At 45.8% G+C, this 11,729-nt stretch overlaps 2 protein-coding genes across 3 annotated transcripts in view; one reads left to right on the top strand and one right to left on the bottom strand.

The window, feature by feature from the left end:
* The window catches only part of S100A1 (S100 calcium binding protein A1), a 59,640-nt gene extending 56,142 nt beyond the window's left edge, over positions 1-3,498 (top strand). For both annotated transcript variants that reach the window (XM_068251462.1, XM_068251463.1), the window contains exons 2-3: positions 408-612; positions 3,308-3,498. In XM_068251462.1, the coding sequence (XP_068107563.1) occupies positions 475-612; positions 3,308-3,460 (291 nt within the window). In that variant the 5' untranslated portion in view covers positions 408-474 and the 3' untranslated portion in view covers positions 3,461-3,498. The remainder of the gene's footprint in view (positions 1-407; positions 613-3,307) is intronic.
* Positions 1-11,499, bottom strand: part of S100A13 (S100 calcium binding protein A13) — a 67,653-nt gene extending 56,154 nt beyond the window's left edge. The window contains exon 1 of the mRNA XM_068251460.1: positions 11,393-11,499. Within this exon, the coding sequence (XP_068107561.1) occupies positions 11,393-11,452 (60 nt within the window). The 5' untranslated portion in view covers positions 11,453-11,499. The remainder of the gene's footprint in view (positions 1-11,392) is intronic.
* Between the last annotated feature and the right edge of the window lie 230 nt (positions 11,500-11,729).

Raw genomic sequence — 11,729 nt, forward strand, 5'->3', positions numbered from 1 at the left:
CTCTGATGAATGCAAAGTGCAGAGAGCCGAAGTCTGTTTGATTCATCAGTGGAGAGAGCCGGCTGTGTGAGTCATTTCTGCAGGCAGGGAAAGACTGTGTGACTCAACTGTCTGAGTCATCAGTGGAGAGAGCCAGAGAGAGCCGTCTGTGTGATTCATTTCTGCAGGGCAAAGAGAGAATCGAGACACTGCTCTACTCTACCGCTCAATGGGCTGCGGTAATTTACCGACCTCCAAGGGCAGCTGGGGAAATCTTTATGAATTAGCACACAGACTGGGAAAATACCGAGTGCGGTATTTTCCCGACAAGATTTTTTTTATCGCACTGCTGTTTATGAATTGAGGCCATTGTGGAGATCTTTCATCATCTTCAGTTACATAAATTTCCTCCGTCTCTCACATTTCAGATAACTGAGCAGGAGAGTTGGATTCATCCAATAGTTCCAATCTGTCCACTGATCCAACCGTCCAGAGATGTCCCGACTGGAAGAAGCCATAGAGATTCTCATAGGTGTCTTCCACAAATATTCAGAGCGGGAAGGAGATAAGGACAAGCTAAGCAAGCGGGAGCTGAAGGCCTTGCTGCAGAACGAGCTTGGAGAGTATCTTGAGGTGAGACGCAACATCTCTTCTATACGTTTCAAAGTCTGTACCGATTAAAACATCCACAGTTCCAAGTTCCAACTCATGTACATTGGCATTTGAAGAAAAGAAAAAAAAACTTAAGGTGGCCACACACGATACAATAAAATGATTCGATTTTATGGCAATTCGATAAGTATGATTGGATCTCCCCAAAAAATCGAAAGGTTTTTTTTTTCATTCTACTGAAAAATCCAATCGGATTTCCCATTTTTTTTATCGATCTGGAATGCTGAAATTTTTCTTCAGTTTTTCTAAAGATTGTATGGTGTGTGTTAGATGATCAGTTTATTAATATACACAACCAAGCAATTTTTCCAGCATTTGCAATCATTTTTATCATAATTGGGTGAAAATTGAACATAGGTGTGTGGTACATTGGTCATATTTTTGAAATGTTACAATCAGTCAGAAAAATTGATTGCAATTCTTGAATTGAACAGAAATTTAAAAAATTGTATGGTGTGTGGCCACCTTAAGACACATTCCAAATTTGGAAGGATAAGTTCATGGAAATGCCAGTTGTAGGTAAAGCAAAAGACATATATTCACCAATGGAGAGAGAAGGCTCTGGATTCTATAGAGCCTTCCCGATCCTCTCATGTAGGTTTGAGCCGAAATTTTGCGTTACTATAATTACGCATGCGAAATTTGCTATTACGATGCGAAATTATGGTAGCGTAATTGCCATTAAAATCGTAATTGAAAATATCGTAAGTGTAATTTTCAACGCGTAATTTCGCGTTTCGTTCATAACGTAATTTCGCGTTAAACCATCCCGTAATTTCGCATTTCTTTGTAATTTCGCGAATTTCGTAATTACTTGTTAGCTATAAAAAATTACTTGTTCGCATTAGCCAATCAGAAGCGAATCAGCGGTAGTCAGACGAACGCCAACAAATTTTCGCATATAAACGCTTTTTCGCGTTAAATAATGTAAAAACGAAGCATGCGCAGTTCAAGGGTGTAAACTACGCTTACAAACGTTTGCATGCAAGGCAAACGTAATTTCGCGATACCCACCGTAACGCGAAAACGACGCGAAAATTAACGCTTACAGTAATATGAACTATCGCGAAATTACGTTGATACCCACTGTAATGCGAAAATTACGCGAAAATTACACTTACGCGGAATTTCGCGAAATACTTCTTCATTACGATTATGTACTTACGGCCATAATGGTAATTACACTAATTACGTGAAATTTCACGAAATCGTAATTAAGTCATAACGCTCATCTCTACTCTCATGGTGTCTTCATTCCAGCGATGTCTCTGGTTCAGACGTTCTGCCTCCGGGAGCCCTCGGGAAGGCTTAGAAGCACTCGTAACCCCGAGTACTTACGAAAATGGGCAGCTCCGTAATGGGCATGTGCGAGTGCGCACTCACGCCTGCTCAGTATGGAGCCGCCCATCTTCAGAAGCAGTCGGGGACACAAGTACTTTTGGAGTCTTCCAAAGGTCCCCGAAGGCGTATTCCACCTGATGGTCAAACACCTGCACCAGGGGTGACAGCACTGGAATGAGGAGACTGTGAGAGGAAGGAAAGGCTCTATAGGATCCAGAGACTTCTCTCTCCATGGGTGAGTATATAACTTTTTTTTTTAAAATTGCATCACATTTACTTTAAAGGGGCCCATACACATAACGATTGTCCCCCCGATATACAGCAGATTATATCACTGTGATTGAATCTGCTGTGAAATCGTTGCACAAACGCTGACAGAACGATCGATTTCCATCCGAAATCAATCGTTCCCGTCAATTCCCGTTGATGCGTCCGTGTGGAAGATTTTTCTCATTCGCGTCGATAACGGCGGTCGAATGCCCGACGACCGACGCTAGCGGCAATACATTACCTGCGTATCCCCGCTGTCACCGATGTCTTATTCTCCGGCTCCGCTGGGTTCTGTGTTCCGGTCCGGCTACCTTCACTTCCTGTCCCGCCAGGAAGTTTAAATAGTAGAGTGCCCTCTACTGTTTAAACTTCCCCGGACAGAAAGAAGTGAAGGCAGCCAGACCGGTATGCGGAACCCAGCGGAGAATAAGACATCGGTGACAGCAGGAACACGTGCCGGCTGGATCAGGGAATGTATAGCTGACGGGGGGAAGGCAGCGGCAGCACCACCACAGATTGTGATCGGTTATAGGCTGAAATCGATTCACAATCTGCAGTAAAGGAGCCATACGATCCCTCTCTGATCAGATTCGATCAGAGAGGGATCTATCTGTTGGTCGAATCTGATGGCAAATCGACCAGTGTATGGCCACCTTAAAGGGTACCTGTGTACAGAAAAAAGTTTCCCAAATAGGCACTCACCTCGGGAGAGGGAAGCCTCTGGGTCCTTCAGAGGCTTTCCCCGTCCTCCTCCATGGTGCTGTTCCAGTGCTCTGTCCCCCGAAAGACTGCCAACAAGCCATCTGCAGAAGCACAGACCTGATCAGGAGTGGCTTTTTCAGCTGAAGCCCACGATCTTCGGGGATCTCAGCTCTGGAGGCTTTGCGGAAGAGGACAAGCCTCTGGAGAATCCAAAGATTTTTCTCCTACATGTGAAAAATACATGTTCCGTTTTGTGCTCCTACAGTTGTCTTCCCATAGAACAGTTATACTGCGTTCATAGACAGAACATGCCTCCCTCTAATGCTCCATCTTCCTCTTGCAGACGCAGAAAGATGCCACTTCCGTGGACAAGATCATGAAGGAACTGGATGATAATGGAGATGGGCAAGTGGACTTCCAGGAGTTTGTCATCCTGGTGGCCTCCCTGACCGTGGCCTGTAATGACTTCCTCAGCGAGAACGATAGTTCACAATGACCACACAGCCTGGAGCTTTTCTGTACAAACCCTGGTGGTCTGAATAAAATTGAGATTTACCCTTTGTCTGGCGTCTGCCTCTCTGTTAGACATTAAGGGCTTAGAGGGCCTTGTTCAGTGGCATAGCTAGAGATTACGGGGCCCCATAGCAAAACTTCCATGGGGCCATAAGATATAAGCATTCTTGAGCAATGCCACTTGCCACTACACTATGGAAACAGAGGTGTAGCTATGGTCTTCAGCGCCCAGGGACAAAGACAATTTTTGAGCCCCACCCGGACAAAATGGCCATGGACACGTGTCAGAATGTGGGCGTAGTCATGGGTGGAGACAGATGGACGAATGCTGTTTAGATAGCCACGTGTGTCCCCTTCCCCCATAGACAGATGTGCCTCCCTTCCCCCATTTAGATAGCCAGATATGCTCCCCTCCTCCTGTTTATATAGACAGATGTGCCCGCTTTTTCTGCTGCTGTAACGTTTCTGCACTCCACTGCAGAGGGAGGGAGAGAAGTCGGGGCACTTCGGGCAGTCAGCAAGCCGCATCTCATGCATGTGGGGGTGCAGCGGCTGTGCTGAGCACCCTCACAGTGCTGCGCCCGGGGCATATGTCCCCCCTTGCCCACCCATAGCTACGCCTCTGTATGGATATGAGTTAAGTTGCAATTTACACTCTCATGTGATCTATACTGCATATAGTCCATGAGCACTTAGACAAAACTATAGGGTAGAGGCACACAAGAAAGTTAATGGTGAATACATCAAGTATCACCTGGCCTCCTCTGCTCCAGGGCCCCATAGTAGCTGCTATGTCTGCTATGGTTGTTGCTATGCCCTTGGTCTTGTGTATGAAGAGGTCACATCACCCAGAAAACAAAAGTTTGCCTTCTTACAACAAAGTTTTTGCAATTATTCAGGTTGGAGCGAGCTCTGAGATGTCTCCCATGATGCATCACTGCTGAATATGCAAATCACCCATTGTTGTCCCTGTAAGCTAGCCACACCTCCAGATCCGCTGGAATGCAATGATGTGTCAGCTTGGTAAATATACAGAGCCACAAAAATCATCAACCAATCCGAAACAGTCTCTATGCATGTTGGAATATTGTGGCTCTGTAAAAATTAACAAGCTGACACTAGAGATGGCCCGAACCTCCGATTTTAGGTTCGCGAACGTCCGCAAAAGGTTCGGTTCGCGCAAACTTTCGTGAACCGCAATAGACTTCAATGAAGATGCGAACTTTGAAATCTAGAAACGTTTATGCTGGCCACAATAGTGATGGAAAAGATGTTTCAAGGGGTCTAACACCTGAGTTTTTTCACTGACTACAAGAGGGGGAAAAAAAATTCCAAAAAGACCTTATAGTTTTTGAGAAAATCAAATTTTAAAGTTTCAATGTAAATTCTCCTTCTGACCGTGGGCAAATAAACCCCCGCCGACTTTAGCGGTTAATAGTAAAGCCCCTTTAAAAGCTAGAAACACCAAAATTGCTGGGAATGTTAAGTGGAATAGTGGGAACAAGAGGAAACATTTTTTTTTTAAAAAAAGACCTTGTACTTTTTGAGAAAATCAATTTTAAAGTTTCAAAGAAAAAAAGAGTTGATTCGTTAAAAAAGAACAGATTCATTAAAAAGAACCGGATGATTCATGAACTGTTAGTATAGCAGAGAATGCGTCCTGAGCAGGACGTGAAGCTGCCGGCTCCGCTGCTGTCTTTCCCCACCTGCCTGCACCTGTCACCCTCACCTAGCCTGGCACCCGGTGCACTCATGGGTGCCAGGCTAGGTGAGAGTGACAGGTGAGGAGGTGGGGAGAGACAGCAGGAGCCGGCAGCTATGCGTCCAAAAGGACGCATTCTATGCTATGTGGGGGCGTCGGAGATCTTCAATCAACTTAATTGAAGATCACAACATAAGAGGATACATTATTCGTTGGATCGTTTACGATGGATATTGTCGCGGGAATTTTTTTTTAAAGGTACAGGTAAGTATTTATGTTTAATTTAGAATAATAAAATACTTTTCTCGTGGTTGTGTTTTTATTTCATTTAACCCTTTGTGGAAACGGGTAAGGGGTACTTTGTACCCCTATACTCATTTCTCCTGGGAGGGGGGTGGGCATCTGGGGTCCCCTTCTTAAAGGGGACTCCCAGATGCCATCATGAACCCCCCCCCCAGGGAGTCGTTGCCCTCACCTCCTTCTGGAGGTGGGGAAGAGCCCCTTGTCCATGGATTGGGCAAGGGCTCCGGGGGGAGGGGAAGGCTTGGCCACCCCTCACCCCCCCCATACCATGGACAATGCGGGCTGGTATAGCTCAGGGTGCGAAGCCCCAGTCGTCCGGGGCTCCACATTTTGGCTATCCCAGCCTGCATGGGGGACAAGAGGTTCCAGAGGCTCAGGAGGGGGGAGCCCCCCCATACCATGGACCATGCAGGCTGGTATAGCTCAGGGTGCTAATCCCCAGTCGGCCCAGGGCTCCGCATTCTGGCTATCCCAGCCTGCATGAGGGACAAGGGGTTACAGAGGCTTGGGAGGGGGGACCCCACGCCATTTTTTTTTCAGATTTCCCACACTCAGCACATAAAAATAATTTATTATTATTTGTATTATATTTTTTTTAAAGGACTTCCAAGGCCACAAATGTGAAAAAGTTAAATACCTTTTCATAATCCAGATCCATGGAGGACGCCATCCGCGCCCTCCCGTTCATTCCGCCATGGCTCCCGCAGTAATACCGGCTCCGGTCGGGACCCGACCCTCCGAACGGGTTGGGTTCTCATTCCCCCCTCAATATGGCCGCCACAGATTGCCGCGGCTGCGCAGTCCGCATAGACGCGATTGCGGCTGTGCAGCTCTAGGGCCTCCTCCCGCCGCGTCATCAATATGCGTGCATACATCGGACGCATCGGGAGGAGGGCCTAGAGCTGCGCAGCCACAATCGCGTCTATGCGGACTGCACAGCCACGGCAATCTGTGGCGGCCATATTGAGGGGGGAATGAGAACCCGACCCGTTCGGAGGGGTCGCGACCGGGGCCGGTATTACTGCAGGAGCCATGGGGGAATGAACGAGAGGGCGCGGATGGCGTCCTCCATGGATCTGGATTATGAAAAGGTATTTCACTTTTTTCACATTTGTGGCCTCGGAAGTCCTTTAAATATTGTTTCCTGCTATCTTTTTAACATATCCTGCAAATTTGATGTTGCTAGGATGTAAGGGGCCTTTACTATTAACTGCTAAAGTCAGCGGGTGATGATAATAACCAACCAGAGTTATAGGGGTGCAAAAGTGCTGAATTCTGCCATTGGCTTTTATTGGGCTCCCTATTTCACTTTCAAAAATCCCAAATTATTTCAAAGGACGATGGCTCAGCAGTGGCAAATTTTCTAGCATTGTAGGGACTCTTAGGGGATCATGACAGGTGAGTTTCGGGCCCCTAGGCCAAAGAGGTCATAGCCTAGGGTCACAAAAACCTGTTCATTTTGGCAATGTTAATGGTGGAGATTCTGACATACATACATCGCAGCCATGGCCATTAGCAAAGTCTGAATCTCACAACATGTCTCATGCAGGTAGAAGACATATTGTTAGACTTGGATTCCAAAGATGGGGTCCCTACATCTCTGCAAACCAGAGTTACGGGGGTGCAAAAATGCTAAATTCCCCCATAGGCTTTCCTTGGGCCTCATATATCACTTTCCAACATCTCACATTTTTTCAAAGGGCGATAGGTCAGCAGTGGCAAATTTTCTAGCATTGTAGGGACTCTTGTCTCCAGTATTAACTCTGTACTGTAACCATTGACCAAATATATTGATTCTTTTCTTCAGCCGTGTCAAATTTTTTAGCATTGTAGGGACTCTTAGGGGGATCATGACTGGTGAGTTTCGGGCCCCTAGGCCAAAAAGGTCATAGCCTAGGGTCACAAAAACCTATTTATTTTGGCAATGTTAATGGTGGCGATTCTGACGAACATAAATCGCAGCCATGGCCATTAGCAAAGTCTGAATCTCACGACATGTCTCGTGCAGGTAGAAGGCATATTGTTGTACTTGCACTCCAATGTTCAGTTCCCTAAATCTCTGCAAACCAGAGTTACGGTGCAAAAATGATAAATTCCTTCATAGGCTTTCATTGGGCCTCCTATATCACTTTCCAAAATCTCACAATTTTTCAAAGGGCGATGGCTCAGCAGTGGCAAATTTTCTAGCATTGTAGGGACTCTTGTCTCCAGTATTAACTCTGTACTGTAACCATTGTCCAAATATATTGATTCTTTTCTTCAGCCTTTGGCTGAAAAGTTTCCGACATGCTTGAAAGATACAACCGATCTGCTAAACAGATTGAATGCATTTGAGGACGTACCTGATGATTTGTTGCTCTGCACCTTGGACGTTCAGAGCTTATTTACATGTTGAGGGGATGGTGTGTATTGAAAATAAGCTGCTGGAAACCAACATGCATCACAACAAGATTTATTTCTTAAAGGGACACTTAAGTCAAACAAAAAAAATGAGTTTTACTCAACTGGCGCTTCCAATAGCCCCCTGCAGCTGGCCGGTGCCCTCGCCATCTCCCTCCGATCCTCCTGGCCCCATCGGCAGCCACTTCCTGTTTCGGTGACAGGAGCTGACAGGCTGGGGACGCGAGTGATTCTTCGCGTTCCTGGCCACAATAGCGCCATCTATGCTGCTATAGCATATATCATATACCATATAGCAGCATAGAGGGTGCTAATGTGTCTGGGAACGCGAAGAATCACTCGCGTCCCCAGCCTGTCAGCTCCTGTCACCGAAACAGGAAGTGGCTGCCGGCGGGGCCAGGAGGATCGGAAGGAGACGGCAAGGGCACCGGACAGCTGCAGGGGGCTATTGGAACCCCTTGGTGAGTAAAACTCATTTTTTTTGTTTGACTTAAGTGTCCCTTTAAGTGATTGTCTCGAATTGGTGTTCAGGCAGAACTATTTCTAGTTTGGGGAAAAATACTTTGTACAAACTCAAGGGACGAGCATGGGGTCCCCAGTGGCCCCCTCTTATGCAAATTCATTTTTAACTGACCTAGAGAATTGCATGTTCATCCAAAATCCACAAAATGGGCAGCAGCTGTACGGATATTTTAGATTCGTGGACGACATACTTATTTTATGGCGCGGGACAGAGAGTTCTTTCAGAACTATGGCGGAGGATGCAAACTGTATGCACCCAACCATAAAGTTTACTGCTGAATGCTCCAGAATGAGCATTGATTATTTAAATGTGACCATTTCAAAAAGCGACGGGAAATTTTGTACTAAACTTTTAGGAAACCGAGGGAGAGGAACAACCTCTTGAGGATGGATAGTTTCCATGATGACCGTTTGAAAAAAGTATTCCTAAAGGTCAATTTCTGAGGGCACGTCGCATCTCGTACACTGATTCTGAATATCGGGAAGCTGCTGCCAGATTGATTAACAATTTTGAGGAGAAAGGTTTTGAAAGAGCTAATCTGGTTAAAGTAAGTGAGGAAGTGGCTACAATTGAGCGAGAATCATTGTTGAGACCAAGGGGTAGAAAGTCAAATGACAGGAGCAGAATCCCTTTTGTTCTCCATTATGGACATTTGTCCAGGAAGATTAGAGGGATTGTATGCAGGTATTGGCCGATCTTGCAAAAAGATGCTGAATGTGGAACGTTGTTCAAAGATTATGCCTTGTTTGCATATAGGAGAGGCAGAACAATTGCTAATCAGGTGTGTAAACGTGTTGTGGATAAGACACCTGAGTTGGCGGGTCGGAGGGGTACCCACCCATGCTGTTCGTGCAATTGTTGTTCTGCCATTATACGTGGTAAATATCTGTCTCACCCCCATACGGGTCAGAGAATTACGGTCAAGGGTAACTTTAATTGCAACACAACCCATGTGGTTTATGCATTAAAGTGCCCTTGCGGACTCGTTTATGTGGGTGAGACAACCCGAAACGTGAAGGTCCGCATCCAAGAGCATAAACGCAGTATTGCAGAGGTTCGAAAAAACCTTGAAAAAGGTGTTGAGAAACAGAATGTCCCTGTGGGTCGACATTTTGTTCAGGCCTGACATACTGCATTTTAGTTGAGATGGGTGGTGTTAGATTCTGTCCCTCCTCTGAGAAGAGGGGGAGATAGAGAAAAGGTAATGCTCCGCAAAGAAGTGGAGTGGATAAGAAAATTAGATTGTGTTAATACAATACAATACAATAACATTTCTATAGCGCTTTTCTCCCATAGGACTCAAAGCGCTTAGGCTCTCTCAGATTCAGTAATTAGTAGGATGAAGTATTCACACAACAAAAGTTATATTTCTGCAAATGCCAAACTGAACAGGTGGGTTTTCAGTCTGGATTTAAACACGTCCAGGGATGGAGCTGTCCTGATCTGTTGAGGTAAGGAGTTCCAAAACGTAGGGGCAGCATGACAGAAGGCTCTGGGACCAAACGTTTCCAGGTGGACTCTGGGCCAGGGGCCTGAATGAATATGTAAGTTATAAGTGCTTTCTGTGATTTTTACAGGAAAGAATAACTGGTGGGATTACATATGCTACGGGAAATATTGATGACCCCTCCACTGTATATTGCAGGGTAGACGGTATAGTAGTTCCCTGTATAGGAATTGTATATATGGTCTATTGTTGTATGCTAATGATGTAAGGTCATGCACTTGGGTGGGACTTCCTGTTGGGGCAGTCCTATATATGGGATGGAGCTGTGTGAGATGGTACACTTGAGGGAGGGTCAGGTGACCCGTAACATGTATGTGTCCATGCTCGAATAAACTACAAATGAAAGTTTGAAGCCTGTGGAGTGACTTTTTCTACTGTGTTGGAGTATCTAGATAGCAGGAGTGGTGGACCTGCAGGAAATTAGCACCGGCAAGTGCTGCCTAATCTAGGTGGCTGGACTGAACTCCAAGGTGACTTTTGATTTACAAGTGGCTGCCAGCCCACCCACAGCTTATGGGCCTTCAACTGACATACGAAGCATCCACTGCCCACTTTCCACTATAGCTGGATACATAGTGGCGTAGCTAAGGAGCTGTGGGCCCCGATGCAAGTTTTACATTGGGGCCCCCCAAGCACTCTATACATAACAATTTATACGGTGCAACAAAACCTGCCAATGGCAACTACAGTGTCAGAGGTGCAAGGGGATGGGGAGCAGTTTGTTAATGATTACCAATATTCAAAGTATCTATAGAAGTGATTATTATGAGCACAGGACCAATAAAAAGCTAATACAACTGTTGAGGGAGGGCCCTTCAGGGCCCCTCTGGGCCAAGGGCCCCCGATGCAGTTGCAGCCTCTGCAACCCCTATTACTACTCCCCTGTGGATACAGAATGCCTTAGGGGCCAAAAAAACAGGCTTACTATAACAGAAGTTTAAATATATCAGGGTTTACTATACCAGGCGTTAGTCCCATATACTTATAATGGGGCTTGGCCAGGACCTGGATATTTGGTTTGGTTCTTTTCCGTTACTTGGGCCACTAGGTGGTTGCCACTAGGTGGCGATAAAACTCCAGCAGAGTTACATCTTTCCCTACTATCCATGGCGGCCTGGAGGGGGAATAGTAATTAACGCCACCTAGAGGTTGCGCCCGGCTAACGGAATAGTACCTTTGGTTTACTTTACCTGAATTTTTACTATATTAGAGTTTACTATACAGAGATTATACTGTATTTCTACTCCACGCTGTGTGCTCAGGTATCCGTTATTGCTGGTGTTCCTGGAAACTAAGTACTTGGAGGGGGGTGGAGGGGAAAGAACAGTAGACAAATTCTGCTAGGAAGCCCCATGTGCATTGGGCCGTGTTTTCGTAGCCACAATGCTGCTTTAACCTGTCATTTGAACAGTTAAGGCATGCGCATAATTAGTCTTACTGGGTTAAGCTAATGCTTAATGAGAAGATAATCTTTACTTACATTAAGTATGCGGTTGCGGTAATCCAATCCAAAACGCTTGTTCAGCACCTTCAATTCCATTCTCCATCCCCCTCCTCCTTCTTCATCTTGCTTATCAGCTGAAGAATTTGCAACATACTTCACTGATAAAATTGACAAAATCAAAAGTGAATTCTCCATGCAGCCCTCAAATCCCACCTCCACACCTCTCATTGACTGCTCTCTAACTGCCTTCTCTCCACTCTCTGAACACTCTCTTTCCTCTATAATTGCCAAAGCTAATCTAACCACCAGTTCTTTGGATCCTATTCCCTCCCATTTCATTCCGCAGCTATCCTCATCTCTCTTGCCTGCACTA

Source organism: Hyperolius riggenbachi, chromosome 9 (genome assembly GCF_040937935.1).
Source record: "Hyperolius riggenbachi isolate aHypRig1 chromosome 9, aHypRig1.pri, whole genome shotgun sequence".
NCBI classification, from domain to species: domain Eukaryota; kingdom Metazoa; phylum Chordata; class Amphibia; order Anura; family Hyperoliidae; genus Hyperolius; species Hyperolius riggenbachi.